General features: G+C 38.4%; 1 protein-coding gene across 1 annotated transcript; it reads left to right on the top strand.

Moving 5' to 3' along the window:
• Positions 1 to 8,443: 8,443 nt before the first annotated feature.
• Positions 8,444 to 17,033, top strand: LOC141000393 (cysteine and glycine-rich protein 1-like). The gene is made up of 6 exons (XM_073471117.1): positions 8,444 to 8,687; positions 11,160 to 11,269; positions 12,834 to 13,002; positions 13,082 to 13,211; positions 13,295 to 13,391; positions 16,579 to 17,033. The coding sequence occupies exons 2-6, from the start codon at positions 11,161 to 11,163 to the stop codon at positions 16,653 to 16,655; spliced, it is 582 nt and encodes a 193-aa protein (XP_073327218.1). The 5' UTR covers positions 8,444 to 8,687; position 11,160; the 3' UTR covers positions 16,656 to 17,033.
• The last annotated feature ends 1,026 nt before the right edge of the window (positions 17,034 to 18,059 follow it).

The raw sequence follows: 18,059 nt of genomic DNA, 5'->3' as shown, positions 1-18,059 counted from the left end.
ATATATTGTACAGAACCAGAAGCAGCTAAAACAAAATCGGTCTTGGCCTTTAATTGACTTTAATTAATTGATGAAACTGCCTGTCTGTTTTCAACTCACTGTGCATCCACAATCAAACCACAAATTTTTCCCGCTCAAGTGTGTTTGTTCCACTGCATTTGGAGATAAGTTATTGTCTTGGAAATCATTTATGTGTCCCTTCATTCCTGCTCATTCTTTCAGGGTCATAGAAGACTGGAGCATATATGGGTTAAAACTGGTTGAGAGACACCCTGAACTAGTACCTGGTCAAATTAACAAAGATAAATCCTGTTTCCACCAAAGTACTCTCTGTATAGTAAACTATGCCCATACCCAACCCGAGGTAACTGTACCTAAACACAAGATCTGTTTTGCGTTTCCAAATATAGGCAGGGTTGATGACCAGGGCTTTGGGGATAACCCCTTTCTCTTTTCCAGCAGTTGGAAAACAACAGAAGAGACTTGAAGAGACACTGATTCCTGTTTCTAGTCATGTTAGGGATACGGCTCTAAGGATGACAATGATGGTTTATCGGTCCTTCTGTCTGTCTGTTGATCGGTCGTCCACTTTTGTCCACACTAAAATTTACCTAGAACTATTGGATTGTTTGCCATGACATTTTGCACATTCATGAGATAATGGAGTCTAATGATTGGATGATTCTTAGGACTTTTACTCTACCAACAGACCATTTTTCAATTACAGGATGATTTGTAGTTCACATTCATAACCCGCTAAGGATTAGTTGTAATGACTTTGTGTGAACCCCTGACCTCTTAAACCATAATCAGGTCAAAATCTCAATTTATCCAAAAAACAAGAAAACAGCTTCCAGCTTATAAAAATAACAGTACACGAAAATGTGAATGACTAAGGGTTTTACCTTGTAAGAATAGTCAAACATGCATTTCACGCATCACTATTATACTGTTATGTTGTTTTCCTCTATTATTTTATGTCTTAATTGCCTGTATTTTTTCTATCTTGGATGTTTGTATTCATTATTGTTTCAATCTTATTTTGCTGCTCCAAGTAAATTTGTTACAGTCAATTGTGATTAAATGTCTGCTTATGTTTCGTCCACAGTGAAAACAATAAACTATTAATCATTAAAAAAAGAACTTACCACTCTAACACCATAGTGTCTTCCATGCATTGATGTGTGCTATAACTAAAGCAGAGTAATATGATATGATTAAGTAATGAATGCAAAATTGGTAGCATTTTGTTACTGGTTTTGTAATATTGAGTTTAAACATTGGATCCAGTGACCTGTTAGTAGATGTAACCAGAGTCTGTTGACTGTTTCCTTTCAAATATCCCTTTTTAAACACGTAACTGCCTTAGGCTGAAACAGACTCCTCTGCTTTAACCTACAGATTATCTTCCTGTACGGACAAGTTAAACCAGCTGGGGCTACTGGGAGTTCAAAAACTCATCCACACCCACTAACAGCACTGACAGTAAACACAGGGAAACAGAGGGGACATTGCTTAAAGATCTTCACAGGTAAGCACAGCTGCAACCTCCCTCTGACCATTACTTGTTCTTTCTTTTTCTTATCCTGCATGAATCTTTTTCTCTGACTCATTTTAGCATATATAAGAGTAAATGTTGGGCGAAAGGCACAGTGTAATTTTTTTATTAGTGTTTTTACCATATTTTAAATATTTAATCATTAATAAAAATGTAATCAAAATTACTGCACAAGAAGCTTAATGCTCAATCCCACTTATATCTTGAAGTAAACATGTATGTAACGCTGTGATCCTACCCTCTCACTGAAGTTACATAGTGCAGAAACAAGTGTTAGGGGGGCAGAGTGGCTGAGACAGGCACACCATTCACCCTATTACAAGACACTGTACCATCAACATGATTCTGAAGCTGTTATTTTAAGGTAAAAAAAAGTTACATAATGTTGCTTTAATGTGTGTCACTTCTTTCTGATCATGTTTCAGTTTACCCTGCAAAGACGATATCCTTGCAGGTTTAATCTCACTATTCAATGCCTACATTATAGTTCAACATTAGATTTTACAGCAAAATCTTCGAGAAATCAAAATATCCATTTTTAAGTTTAGATTGTAAGGGAGTATGACTATATAATCAATGCAAGGTTTTTAGATAGACACAACTTAATTCATTATCCAAAGTAAAAAACAAATGCTTGCTATTGGTCAGATCCAAACATGACAAAGCTGAAATGCAACATACCTCTAAAATAGTCGCCTTGCAAATTGTCTTGTTTCTGGTTCAGACTTGTTCAAACACAGGAATGTCATTTACAAACAGTCGACCTGTTTAAAGAATGTGCCATTTAGCCTAAACCTTACTATCCATCTTTTTCTATCAGATCATTGGAACTATCCATAATGATCGGGTCAGTGACGATGGAAATGGAAGAAACAGAAGAAATGTCAAGTACCACAGACAGTATAAGATTCTTTCATCTTCTTCGTAATGAAGTCATTCGAGTGTCCCTTAAGGCTTGATTTGTGGACATTTCAATTAGTTCTTATTTTATTTTCTTGTTTTGCTCTTTTTGGTGCTGTCTTAGAATGGAGAACAGTGTCCGATCCAAAACAAGCTGGTTGGCTATTTTCACAAGACCTCCTCCACAGCAACAGAGACTCAAAGACGCTGTGCCTGAGCCTGGACATCAAAAAAGACAAGGAGGAGCAAGACCGAGCTTTAGTCACATTCTACCAAAGAGACAATGTTAAGTGGACTTCACCGCTCACGTGCACGCTTCAAGGTAGTCAATTAAATATTTTTACTTTTAACTTGTAACATAATCGTGTTGCTCAGTCTGGTGATTAAAATGTGTGTTTCTTCGCAGGTGATGTCGCATCAGGAAGTGGGGTCGATCGTCACGTGATTTCAACAGTCATTTTCAAGCTTATAAGTGGATTCCATATAAACTTAGGTTGGACACAATGACAACGTACATACAAACCAACAATGTTGATTCGGACTATAGAGAGGCAAAGTCCCTCCCTTTCTATTGGATTATCATGGGACCTTATTTCATTAAAAACATGCATGGTGGTTAGTGGCAAAAGGCGAATAATTTTTTGATTTAAAATACAATTTTTGAACTCAAGAGAGTCACATTTTGTCATAAAACTATTGAAATATAATCCTTTGAAAGACTGTCGTGTAAGTGTCGTATAAGTGAAAAGTGTCGTCCAAAACCTTGAAGAGCTGTTCCTGCATATTAGCATTAACTTTCATATATCTGCAGTTATTGTCTTACTTCTTCTGTGCCGAGGTGACCATGCTTTGGTTTTGGTGACGTATATTGTGCGAGACAAGTTCACTGAGTAGTTTCACATAAAAGTAAATGATACTTTACTATCTTTACAACAAACTGCTTATATTTAAACTTGACAAACAACATATTTGTAATTCATGACACAACTCAAACAAGATCAAAAGTTCTTGTGTCTCTCGCCATTAACCACCATAATGTCCTATGAGGGAAACCGGAAGGGGAGGGACTTTGCCTCTATTTACTGAAGGCAGAAATCTACAGATCAATCAACAGATGACAATTGAATAATTGTTTGAGTCCTTTAACAAACATAAATTTATGTGCAATTTCTAATAATTAACACAGCTTATCAGATATCTGGTAAGGTGAACTATGGGTCTAATACAACAAAAAAAGTTCTAGTATCAAAATATCAAAGCAGTAAAACTTTCTGACTATACAGTGCTCAGAGGTAATCTTCATTCTTGAATGAATTTTCTTTTCAGTCATTAACCTTGTGCTTGTCTCTTCTCAATTTATCACTGTTGCAGGACGTACAGCCATCACACAAATCTTCGAGGGTGAGCCCGACCACCTCATTCCCTCAGTTTCAGATGAGCTGCTTGACAATAACATGTTCACCATTGCAGGCCGGATGATTGGTCATTCCTTCTTGCATTGCGGCCCCAGTTTCCCGGGACTTAGCCCAGCCTTAATTCACATTCTCTTTGGAGGTTCGTTGGAGAGTACTCCTGTGACACTACGAGACTGCCCTGACCTCGACATCCGTGACGTTCTGAAAATGGTGAACATGAAAAGTATTGAGGCCTATATTTTCTACTAAAAGGCTCCATCTGTTACTAAGTGCACTGAGCCCGGCATCATAAAAGTGCAACCAATGCAATTTACTCTATGTGTGCTGCATCAATAAAACATGTGTTTCATTATGTTTTATTCCAGCTTGATGGAGATGCAGAATTAAAAGAATGTGACTCCATCAATCAACTCTGCCTGTCGTGGGACCTGCCAGCACCAAATGCTACCAATAGGAAATGGCTGTATGGAAAGCTTCTCTTGCATGCTGTAATGTCAACGTTTTATTTATTCTACTTTAGCTTCTCAGGTTAATATCTCCATGCTAATGCTGAACACACTGACTCCTGTCATTAGATAAGATACAGTATGATTTCACTATGTCCTTAACAACTATTACTGAGAGACGTCTTTCAAACAGTCTTGATAAGGGCTCACTAAAGGCCACTTTTTCGCTGCCAGGCATTCAACAATTTACTGTAAAGGCCATGTTGTCACCTAGAGTTGACATCTTACTGTCAGCAGGAAAAAAAGGACATCAAAGTCTGCTTTCTTGACAACTGCACTACAAGTAAAAGGGCACATTTTTTTCCACTTTATCTGTCAAGACAATTTTCACCCTCTGTTGCCACAACCATCAGAAGTCCTTCTACACTGACATCTGCAACAGAATCGAACAGTACATCTTTATCATTCAAATTTCTGTCGTTTGAAGCCAGATACCTGAGTGCCCTTTGGTTTTTAAAGTATCCAAGTGACATCACTCACATTTCGCAGATTTTTGGAAAAGCTATTTTTTGAAGAAACAGAGTAGGGTTTTTTTTGGCACAACTTCACCTACTCCCAAGGTTGCGTGGAGAAGGGAAAAGGTCTAAAGAGGTCAAAAGCTCCAGGAACACCTATAGTATATAGAGAGAGCTATTTTTGGGAACTGTAAAATAATGTACATATGAAGACATTTAATAATTGCTGGTGGGGTCAGGTAATGCATTCAAAACATCTGGCTATGCCGAAGACCTATCACTGCTTTATACTTAAACTTATAAATTCTCCAGAGGAAATATATTCAACATAACTTGTATCTTCTGAAATAAATATGTTTTTACAGCTCTGATGGAGCTCAGGATTTATCAGGGGGACTGCTGCTTTACTCCAAACAATTTTACTGTATGTGTTTGGATTTGCAAAAGAACATAGAACATTTATTAACATAAGATCCAAAGTGGTGTCTTCAAACTGCTAATGAAGTGTCACTTCATTAACCTACATTTTTAAATACAGAAAGAGTAGCCGTGATTTATCTTGTGTAAATTGTGTTTTGTCTCCTGTATTGCAGGTTATCGAGAGAACAACGTGTCAAATCGATCAATTCCGAAAAGGCTTAAAAGAAACAGGGCTATGGACACTCCTCATTCACAGAAGAGATGTAATCCCAATCCTCTTTCCCCGGGAATCAGAAGCACAAGTCACACCACAGGTACAGCAGTCAGGGCACATCTAAAAGCTCATTCATGCTCTTGGTGGGTGGGTGGGTGGGTGGGTAGGTAGGTAGGTAGGTAGGTAGGTAGGTAGGTAGGTAGGTTGGATGGATGGATGGATGGATGGATGGATGGATGGATGGATGGATGGATGGATGGATGGATGGATGGATAGATAGATAGATAGATAGATAGATAGATAGATAGATAGATAGATAGATAGATAGATAGATAGATAGATAGATAGATAGATCCTTATGTCCGTACTCTGCATTAATTTGGTCCGTATTTCTGCATGTTTTCTCAAAGCTTATGGATACGGACCAACACTTTTGGAAGGGAAGGGAGCTAATGAGCCTTAAAAGTAATCCTTTGCTGCAAATAACTGTCACTTATTTGAGTATAGTGTTATTTATTAGACGAACTTTGAAAAAACATACAGTATGATTTGCCTATTTTCTTTTCCTTCACAAGAACTTTAAATCAAATTGTCAATTGTAAACAGCCACTGTCAAGGAGTTTAGATTCATTCAAATGTCAGTGTACATTGCACCAATATCAAATACTAAGAGGATTGTATATTATTTTGAATACAACTGGAGCTACATGTGATTTCAGATGATCCTGGATTGCATCATATGGCCATCATCTGTCACGGTCATCTTTGAGAGCTACAAAGTAGTAGAAGACATAGACAATTCCGATGTCACAGATGTTTGCCGAGTATCTGGCTACTTGAAAGCATTTATTGAAAATGGTATGTACGAGTATTGTCACTGAGATATCCTTTTAAGAATTAAGCATTTTCGCTAGCAGATTCTTTCTTCTTACTTTTTTTACACAGCGTCGTCAGCTGAGCTAAAGAGCCTCGTAAAGTTCTGGATAGGATGGGAGCTGCCGGCCACAGAGATGAAGGTGGAAATAGTAGACTCCAGGCTCCCGACAGCTTTAACATGTTTTGAGAAGCTGAGGCTGCCGAGGCATTACACAGCATACAATGCATTTCATCAAGATTTGTGTGCATGCATATCAACCAGTTACAGCGGTTTTGGCTGTGTCTGAAGTGCAATAATGTTCACTTTAAATGTACTTTGATTGAATATGTTGAACTTTCCCATGTGTGTACTTGTTGTAATATGTATAATAAATCACAATGTTGTCGAGGTTGTTTAGTTGTATTTACACTGAGAAAACCACACTAACTAGACTGACTACATTACATCCTTAAGTCTTGTACATTTTTTCTTTTATAACTGAATACTCATCTACAACAGAAAAAAGATGGATATTTACAGCTTCTTAAATGCCTGTTCGTATGTGAACCTACTAGTTTTTTGAGTACCATCAATGACCACATGATGGTAGCAGAGGTGAACTGTTGTGTCCACTCTGCTTTCTCTGATGACAAGCAGCTCTTCACTCCACTTCTACTAATGCTTTCTCATCCATTGAGCATATGAGTGACCTTTACTAGCAAGTCCCTAAAGGTCATTCAAGCTTGTGGTGATAAAGTACAAAGGCTGGAATTACTCTGAGATGGCGTCCTACTTACTGTGTAAGAGGGAAAACAGCTGATTTACCATTTGACTCCTCAAACTGATTATCTGTTAAAGGTTAACCTCTAGACAGATTAAAAAAAAAGATAGTGTGATGAATTTACTTGCTCATAGGATAAAACAACCCATAGTCAAACAAGAAAGACATCAAGAGACATTTAAGATCATTCCTGATGTTGTCAGCTGGAAAGTTCAGTGTTTACACTTACTTTCACCCATTCACATTGCTGATTAAAGAAATCTTGGAGGAGACCAAGGTTATGCTTTTGTAATCAAATCAAAAATGTATGTAATGTGATTCACGATATTATCCCCATAATCATCAAAATATTCCTAAAACAGTTAAACAAAAAATAAAATTGCACTAGAACATACTGAAATCACTTTAACCTTACATTTTATTTAAGAAACAAATATTTGTATTGCATCACAGATACAACAATCAATCAAAGAATCTTAAATAAGCAATTATAAATCTTAAGGTCCCCCTGCACAAATAAAGGATAAATAAAGGGTGGTACCCTCATCTGCAATTTTTAGTTTGGAATCCAAATTATTTGCACACATTCAATTAAGCATGTTTTTGTCGGGGATACAAGCTATAACTTCAGCCATGCTGACAGACTTGACAAATTAGAATCAAAATAACTTTACTGTCCAAAGTTGAAAGTTGTCTCACCCAGGGAAATACAAACACAAACATGTCCACAGGATTATCTTAGGCAATTCAAAACAAATCAGGACACCAATATAAGACTGTCAGTGAGCTAAACAGCTTTTTGAAGTCATCCATGTGAGGATATTCACGATTATTTTGATAGTTGATTATCCCAATCAACCACACCACAATCAACTTATTGTGACTGTTTTCTTTCTGCGATAAAATCTTTGATTCTCTTATCTCTAGCTTGCAGAAATCTGAAACAAAAGGAGAGGAATGGGCGTGGAAGTGCCTTTAAAATGTAGGAATTCGAGCCTTTCAAATGTGAGTGCTCTTGCACCAATATACTCTTGTACTTTTATTGTTCTGTTCTCACAAAGTGTCATGTCTTTGACCTGCTTTAATGTGTTTCTGCATGTGGTTTATCTTCCTTTTACACTGTTCCTAGCTCTAATTCTTAGTGTCAATAAAACATTTCACTGTTCAAGGCAGTATACAGCTTGACAATGCAAGTTCCCTCCCCATTCACCTCTCTCTCTCTCGCTCTCTCTCTCTCTCTTTCTCTCGCTCGGCCAGTCAGTCAGAAACTCCCCTGTTGCTCAACACGCAGGACATTTGCAGACTATAGCAGCAACAAAGAAAGCTCCTCCCTTTCAGCACATCTGGAAGAGTGGACGAGTGGAGAGGCACATACCAACGACTCTCTCTGGGTTTATTTGTATCACTGGACTAACCAAGTCTTACACTTTGGTTAGTCAGGAAGACTGCAACTACAACTCCTCCACCTGACTTCAGACTGCTGTTTTCCTGAAACTACCTCAGTGCTGCATTAACACCACTCCGATCAGGGAGTCAAACGTACTGTCCATCTTCACTGATTGACAGCACCTACAAACTGCAGGTATGTAATGTTAGTTTACCACAGACAGTTTATGCTTCCTGCTTTCTCTTTATCTCGCTGTATCTAATTTCCTACTCTTTCAGCCGATGCATGACGGGAAAAACACTCTGTCACAATGTAAATGTATTCTCTGTTAAGCTCTGGTGTGAGTCAGGCCAGAGGAGACTCCTTTGTTTGAACAGCTATCATGCATTAGAGTTTGCAAAGTGGTATCAGTGTGTAGTTAAACGGTAACACAATGAGAAACACTAATGTACAAGAAAACCTAACAGGGTATGCAAAGGTCTTTATGCTCTCTGGCGTGGGCACCAACAAAGTGCAGAAGTTAATATAGAGTACAAAAAAACAACTCCTTCTGATATTAATGTCATCATAGATCACACAGATGTCACATGCAGTCACTTCTACTTCATGATCGCACTTCCTGATTTTACGCTCCTTACCTCACTCTGTTTTATTTGAACATTCCTGTATAATTGCATGAGTCCCTACATGTCTAAACTCGCAAAGCCACCATTATCAACATATCCTGTTGTTTCTCACCTTCTGCTTTACACACATGGTCCTGAAGCTGGCAGCTGTGAGTTGAGTCTTCACATCATGACATTTAGCTCACGTCCAAACTTCTCTGTTGTTTCTTTTCTTTTTCTGTTGTAGAATTGCTGTAAAACGACAAGAAAGAGTTAGCCTTACCACTTAAAGTCACATTTTTCCCTGCTGGGCTGCTGGAAAGCTGTTATTTCCCTCTTTCTTTCTTTTTTTTCTTTCTACCAATGCCTGGTACAAAAATATTCCTGACATTTCAACTTTTACTGGCACTCTTGCCTCTTTTCCAAGACTGCAGAATATACAAACTGTGAGCGTTTACATGAAAATAATCATGAAAATACCAATTGGTGTCTGTGTGGCTGTTATTATGAATTCTTTCCAGCATCACTCTTCTAATCAAGGCCTGTCAATTTCCTCTACGTTTCACATCCTTCAATTCTCCTGCTTCTGCACTGTTTCTCCTCTGTGATTGGGCTGGTCAGTTTGTGACTTATCAACATTGTTTCACTTCAATTTTTGATACTTATGACCCTGAAAGCATACCAAAAACAACCATCTAAATCTAATTTTAGGTTTTTACATGAGGGTTTCACATGAATTAACCTGCCGTGGCAGAGTAACTTGTGTATGTATATAATCTGCAAAGTTGAATATGTGAGCTCCTACTGTTTTGCATAAATGATTTTTATGTAACAACAACATATAAATGTACCTCATTTACATCACCAGGTATAATATTTGCCATCCATTCCTGTTCGGTCTTAGATAGCATTTAGATTAAACTGCAGAACTTTTCCTTTGCAGTTTATTCTCCCCAAAAGTCTATTAAGATTTCAATGTGTGGCCTTTGAATAGCCCAAGAAATAGTCCGAATCAGTCTCTGCTTATAATGAAGTCACAGTGCAGCAGCCAGCCAGACACAAACCACCCCACCCATTACCTCACTCTGGGCTATGATTTAATATCATTCAATGAGCTCATATTCACATTAAGTACCATTCGGGTGTCAGCAGTAAGGAAGTTATGTTTAATTTTAGGGTGTTGTTGAGAGAGAGATTACAATCATATGCTGCATATTCTGTCTTGCATTAAAAATAGAAAGGCTGATAGGAAATGGCCCTACACTTCCATACTCTGCTCTCAGCTCCACTTACTATCACTAAAAAGAGGAGCAGCTGCTTCCTCAACATATATCCAGCCTAACAGAAAAAATGTACAACTCAGATGAAGAGGTACAGTCCGCAGAAGTGATGCGGAGAGTGAGACAGATGGGCAGGGAGTCAGGGGCAGGGAGGTGGGAGGGTTTACACACTCAGGAATGTGGATGTGGAAACGGGAGTATGGACAGGGAGGGTCATGCTAGGAAACACACTGGGTAGAAATAGGCAGGATGCCAGGGTCTTTCACATCCAACCCACTTTAATACACCTCAGAAAGTCACAGTTCTTGACACTGCTTCCACTCCGACTGTTTCTTGGTTTTTCAAGAGAAAGCAACTTTCATGTCAGTGTACGAAAAACTCTTCTTGTATTTTCCCACTGCTGGCTTACTGCTGCTTTACAGAAGCCACAGAAAGTTGGCAGGAGTGAAACTGCAGTCTCTGGGTCTGGCTTGACAAAGCCAAAATTACAGGCATCTAAATGTGGATATTTAAACGAGTTTCTTAAAAGGAATTTATTAGTTCTTTCACCCATTTGTTTGTCTATTTAGTTCCACATGTAAGTTTCAGGACTTTAAACCAGGTCAAGAAAATAGCATTTACATTGTGTGCCCTTCTAGCCACAGTCTGTCTCTTTCTACTCACTGTAACCTTGCTCTGAAACATAGATAACCACTTTTTCTGTGTCTTTGTTGACGTGCTATATCTTTATAGTGTGTAAAATGTTAAAAATCCCTGTGTTCATGCTGCATGCATATTTTTAGGATGCCATTAGGAGGAGGAAACAAGTGTGGCCGCTGTCAGAAGATAGTTTACTTCGCAGAAGAAGTACTCTGTGATGGCCGGAGCTTCCACAGGTCCTGCTTCATGTGCAGTGAGTCAACTCTTTGCTACTTCCTGTCATTGTCAATTCAGAAACCGCTGAACTTCTTGTCACTTTGCATTATTTATTTGTCACAAGTAACACTGACCTTATGTAAACTGTTGGTTCTTCTATTCTCAAAGAAAAAAATGTAAATGCATGGGTGTAGTAATAACCTAAAATAAAAATGGTGTTGTAGCATTTTACATGATACAATACTTATGAGTAGGGGTAGACCGGTTATCGGCCCTGGCTGATTACCGGGCCGATAGTCAGCATTTTCCGATTATCTGTATCAGTGACCAGTCAGATTACCGATAAAATAAACTAATTTAAAAATGTGATATTTTGGCTCTGATACAGCATCCTCTCACACAATGTCCCGCCGATGGGACAACGGTATCTGATTGTTAACATGTTGATGAAGGTTCTCAGTCATCCAGGTCATAGTAATTCTAAGTGCTGGATCGTAGGCAACTGGATGTGTTTCAGTTTCTTGAAGATGTTTCACTTCTCATCCAAGAGGCTTCTTCAGTTCTAAGTAACTGGAGGGGAGTTACAGGCTTTCAATATCTGTTCGGGAGTGTCCTTACAGAGTCGTTAAGGACACGTGTGAGCTCTTAGTTTCAGAGTCGTTAGGGCCGCTTGTGGGTCGTTGACCCAACCGGCCTTCATGTGGGTTGCTCGGGCTAGGTGAGCCCAGGTGTGAATGGTTGTTCAGCTGTCTGGGGAGGGAGCTCAGTACTGTATTGTAGGTGGAACAACCGTGGGTGATAATTAATGTCGTAGGCCACCTCCTCTGTTCAAAGACGATCTTCCAGTTTGACATAGATGGATTCCATCTATTGCGCAATTAGAGCGGCTATTCCTGTATTGTGTCAAATCGTACTTTTGAGGTAGATGAATTATAGGCCTGACTGATTACCGACGCCGATATTCACCATTTTTTCTATTACTGGTATCTGTGATTTTTCCGTTAGAACTCTCACACAATGTCCCGTCCACAACACTATCTGATTGGTAACACGTCACAATTACTAGCCTATAAACAATAAAATAATATGAATCTGCAAGTAGTAACTGAAGTAACTAGTAACTAAATTTATCAAAAGTATTTGGGTAAATTGTACTTTGTTTCATTCCATCACTGGCTATTTTTTAACAAGCCATATTGGTCGGCCCCCACCTTCCATATTTAGGCAGTTAGCCACTGAGACAAAAAACTACACCAGCAAGAGAATCTATCTACACTTTTTTTCAAGATCTTAAATTAGAAAACATGCATCATTACTGTTAAAAAATAATACCAAAAAAAGAAGTGCATTGAAATAAAAAAAAATAAAAAAACTCTTTCTCTGCCCTAATTTGAAAAATATGAAGGTTCATGGAGTTCTGAAGGGAGTTATTTGTGTTTCTGTGTTGTAATCGAACATTCCTGTGAAGGAATTTAGATGAGAACATTTTTCTTCGACAGAACCGTTCCATTTAAGGAAACAGATATGCGCTTATCTAAACACATGTGCTTAAGCACATGCAGATATGCAAAACAATAATATATGTATGTGTGTTTGTGCAGTGGTGTGCAATAAGAGCTTGGACAGCACAACTGTTGCTGTTCATATGGATGAAGTTTACTGCAAGGCGTGCTATGGCAAGAAGTATGGACCAAAAGGCTACGGTTATGGCCAGGGAGCGGGGACCCTCAGCACCGACAAGGGAGAGTCTCTGGGCATTACACATGAAGAGTGAGTAACACACAAACACACACTTTCTGATCGCTCTATAAGGCCCTGTGTCAGCATTATCTCTTTCTGTCTTCATCAGACCTGCTCCTCATCGTCCCACCAGCAACCCAAACCCGTCCAAGCTGGCTCAGAAGTTTGGAGGGGCAGATAAGTGCCCTCGCTGTGGCAAGTCCGTCTACGCAGCTGAGAAAGTGATTGGAGCCGGGAGTGTAAGAAAAAACGTACACATACTGTACATATGCATGCTCTCAAAAGCACATCTGTTTGAAAATGGATCTCTATTTATTTACAGTCGTGGCATAAGAGTGGATGTTTCACCTGTGCCACATGTAAGAAGAGCCTTGAGTCAACCACACTAGCTGACAAGGATGGAGAGATCTACTGCAAAGGTAAAACCCCACTGTCTTCACTTCACTTCATATGAATCATAATATATCGCTACACAATCAAATAGCAACCTGTATTTGGTACTGCACAAGCATTCTTCAACACATATTTGACCTGTTTATACCAAACTGTTGTCATGAGTATTGTCTGGTTGTCACAGTTACCACAAGATGTAGCTCTGTGAACGTGGTTTCACACACGTCTCCTATACAAGGTGTGGGCAACATTTTTTTCTAAAGGGTCATTCTGACTTACAAAATGTAAGCGTAGTGCCACAAATTGGACAACTGAATCAAGACAAACATACAAACAAACACATAATTACTAAACTAATTCTCAGTACCAGATGCAGCACTGAATGAAAAAAGATCAGGCTACTATTTACTATTCATGAACAAACATGTGGTCTTATACTTTGTGTACAAGACCACATCAACTTATTGTCTCTTTTACAGATGTAACTGTAACTAACCTATGAGAATAAATTATAACTGTCAGATATTTATGAACAACAACACTAAAAGCAATGCCTAGCAAGTAATTTAGCCTAATGGGAAAAGCTGACACCTCTCTTTGCAAGTCCATCAAAGTCGAGAGTAATGTGTGATGTTGAAATTGCGCGGCACAGAGGACAGGTGTTTATCAGTCAGTCGTCATCTGTAACGTGACTTGATGAAGTTCAGTCATGTCTCCATCTTGACAACTGCTCAAGGACATTAAATTAAATGCGACCGCTATTGTAGCTTTTCACTTGAGGTGAGTAAGAGTCAACTTTAGGCCTATTGTCCAATTGAAATGAAGACAGCACCCTCTATTGGAATCAAGCTAAATAGCAATAAAGACTCACTGTAGTCGCTCGCCTTGAGATTCATTAACGGGGCCACTTCTTGTTGCTTTTTTGGAGATTGTTTTATTTTTTGAGGACGCCCCCCAGCCATATTTTGCGTATGTGTGTCCTATATCTTACAAATAATCTATACGAAATATAAATATGTTTTCTAAAAGCTTGAACTATTATGCAAGTGAAAGTTCAAACATTGCAGATAATCACAACTCTGACCAAAACTCAAGACTAAGATGAAGTTGTTCCCTTTTTTAAGTCTTATATCATAAACAACAATTCCATGTCAAAGTGGACCTAGGGCAATGCAGTGCAAATTAGTGATCCACCCAAATACATGTAACAGTCTGTAAACTTTCAACACATGCAAATGTCAGATAGTTTTGCCCTATTGTCATAATTATATTTCCTGCAATGCCACTCAGCAGTGCAGATTAAGGTTGGTAGACAGCACACATATCAGTAGGAAACAGACTTCAACACAACACCAGATAAATTTAGGCCAGTTAAATTAATAACATTATATATTTTGTCATTTTTTAAATGTAAATATTTCATCATAAATATTTTAAATTAAATTCAAACTTAATTACAAAATTTAAAATGTTAGAACACTTTATTCATTTATTTATTGTAAATGACATCTTGCAACCCACCTGCAGTTCTTTCACAACCCACCAGGGGACCTTCTGTTTATTTTATTACTTTGGTCTCTTAATGGAAATATTGTCACATAGTATACTTGCAACCATGTTCAGGTCCACTCTGAGAATTGATTAATGGTTGAGAGGCCAAAATATTATGTATTTTAAGGTACAAGTAATTATATAATAGTTTTACAATAGAGTAGTATAGGTGTCAGACCTGTTTTCAGTGCTGGTCCAGAGTGGTGGAGCCAGGCTGGATGAACTGTGTTGATCCATTCTGGGTGCCTTTGTCTGAAAGAGATGTGATAGCGGTGACACTTAATACAGATCACACAATGTATACAGCATGGCTATTAAAGGGCAGCACTGCACAGCCTAAATTAGGGGGGAAATGACTGAAGGCAAAACTCACATTTTTAGTCTCAAGTGAGAGTAAATCAACAGCTGTTATGTTGGCGGCCTGGGTGACGGAGTTGTAATAAACACAAGAACACACCAGAGGGCCCCCTAACACATAAGAATAACATCCTGTTCCCAAAAATAAAATAGCCAGGAATAACAAAAAAGCTTGTTTCTATTGCTAAACTCCTTTAAAGTTTTTATATGTATTCAATATAGAACAAATTGGCCATTTTGGTTTAGTACTCCACAGACCAGAGTCAGACAGTGTAGAAGTGTACTTCTCTGCCTCACAGAGCATGACCAGTGGTGAGAATACACCAGTTTTGCTAAATGTTTAACATTTTTTGCAGGCTGTTGCTTAATTTACAATGATCATCGCTGCAGCATTGCAACATAGCTGTGGTTCTAGTATTTCATTCTTTAATTAAAAGAATTTAACTAATTTTACATTGAAGGAGGAAAGCAAATAGCCCAACACAAGTTTCTGTAAAAGCTCTTCTATACTTCTTTGCAAACTAATCTTGCACATACTAAATTTTATTCAAAGCCTAGTGTCTGACATTTTAGCCTTTATGCATTAATAAAGGACATTTCATATCACTGGGCAGTCATTAAAACCTGTTTTTAAGGCAGACATTTTGACTTGTCAAAGCTGGAAAAGCACAGGTGTTAATAATTAATAAGTACTGTCAATGTTCACTCACTGAACATTTCTTCAAAAATACATCATACCTACACCCCTCTATTGAACAGTCCCATCACTGAAGTTATTCATAACCACCTGTGCTTTTCCTGCTATAAGTCAAAATGTCTTGCGTGAAAATGTTTTTCTTTATTTCAAGAATCCTCAATGACTCACACTGTCCATGTGGAAAAATAAATATGCTTCACCCTGCTCTTAGAAATCTCTTGTTTCCCAAGTCTCTTTAAAGGAAATGGAGATGCTTAGCTGGCTAGCTAACGTTAGCCTCCACTACTTGTGTCCTCAGCACTGTGATTCAGTCAAACAGTGCCCAACTATTTTTATTTTACCAATCATCCAGCAGTGAGTTATATCTCCAAAGACATTGTCGTGATCCTAAAACAACTTATAATTACATATAAAGGAGACACTTTTAAGGTAACGAAAATGATTTTGAAAAACGAAACCCACTGCTAGCTAGATAAAAGTAAAGGTATAAAGGTAAAGGCTTTTTAGCTAACCTAGCTTTGACGCGAAACCCCTACTGTTGTTAAGTATTTGGGGATATACTGCTGATATTATACCACGTTTGCTAACATTACCTTTCTTTCCAACAGCCTGTTATGGTAAAAACTTTGGCCCCAAAGGTTTCGGGTACGGACTTGGAGCTGGAGCGCTGGCTCACACTCAGTAGGGACCGCTGAGCTCGTCGACATGCTGCACTACCGCGTTCATCCTGCAGGGGGCAGACCGCTGCCTGGTCACATGCACCCCAGGGACACATGCTTGATTAAAAGCTGCATTATAGACTGTACGGTGGAAAAGATAACATTATCATAGTCTCACATTGGCTATAGGTGATTATTAACGCTGTTATGGTAAACATTAATGCTTAAACAATACTGCATTGTTGGTTTGCACACTGCTGTAACTGAATTTTATCATCCTCTTCTTATTGTGAGGCTTTTAAATGAATGTTCAGCAATAGTCTTTATGTATTAGAGTAAGCGCTGCTTGTTCAAATGTGCTGCTTTCCACATGGGAAAATCATAATAAAATGTAAATATACTGATTTTAGTGTTGGTTTATATTATTTGGTGCAAAAATGACATAAGAACATGTGAGTGAAACTGTGTGTGTATGTGTGTGTGTGTGTGTGTGTGTGTGTGTGTGTGTGTGTGTGTTTGTGTAAGTAAGGAAAAGGGAAGTAAAGCAGTTTGTAAGGTACTGTTCAGCTTTAAGTTTCATGACACAAACATTGCATCCATTCCTCTCATAACATTACAGTGACACATCACAATGCTGCGACTGAGACAAAAAGCCTGGTATCTTGTAAAGGTAGGGGAATTACAGCTTCACTCCACCCACAAAGGTCACCAGGCTGTCATGTGAGAGCCATGTTGTGTCAAGAATGTGAAGAATGACACTTCAGTTTTTATTAAATGCCATAAATAATTGGGCTAATTCCCTTAATAGGGGGTTAATACAGTACAGTGACGTGGGCTTTAAAAGGTGATAGAAATCTAAAAACTGTGTCTTAATTGTAGTTTAATCATTGCATTCAGTTGCCTTTCATCAAACATGTGACTCAAGTCATTTGGTCCAAGTCTCAAGCAAGTCTTCAGTCATTTTTTCTTGGGCAAGGTCAAGTCACAGGTTGCGTCAAGTCAAGTTGAGTCCCAGTGCAAGTCTTTTTTTTTTTTTTGCCCCCAAAATACTTCAGTCTCACCTGCAGTAGCCGATCTTTTATTTTCTGTCAAGTCAAGTTGCAAGTCATCAAACCAACGTCTCAAGTCGGCTCCCCCTTTTCAAACACAGTAGACAGATGAAATGGTTTACAAAAATAATGAGTGATTGGCTGATTAATCATTCATTTATTTATCTACTTAAAAACATTTCTTCTTGCTCTGTTTCTCCCTCACACATTGCAACACTTCTTTATCCACTCTCTGCCTCCCACTCACATTCCAGCTCTAAAAGAGAGACGGGAGAAAAAACATTTTTTAGGAACTTGAAAGGGAAGTTAACAAACTTTTCCAGTTTATTTATACTGTCAGGTGTGTGGCAGGTGTTTCTGAAAAGGTGCAGTGAGGCTTCA

Source organism: Pagrus major, chromosome 7, assembly GCF_040436345.1.
Source record: "Pagrus major chromosome 7, Pma_NU_1.0".
In the NCBI taxonomy this organism is placed as follows: Eukaryota; Metazoa; Chordata; class Actinopteri; order Spariformes; family Sparidae; genus Pagrus; species Pagrus major.
This window is presented reverse-complemented; position numbering and strand designations above follow the sequence as displayed.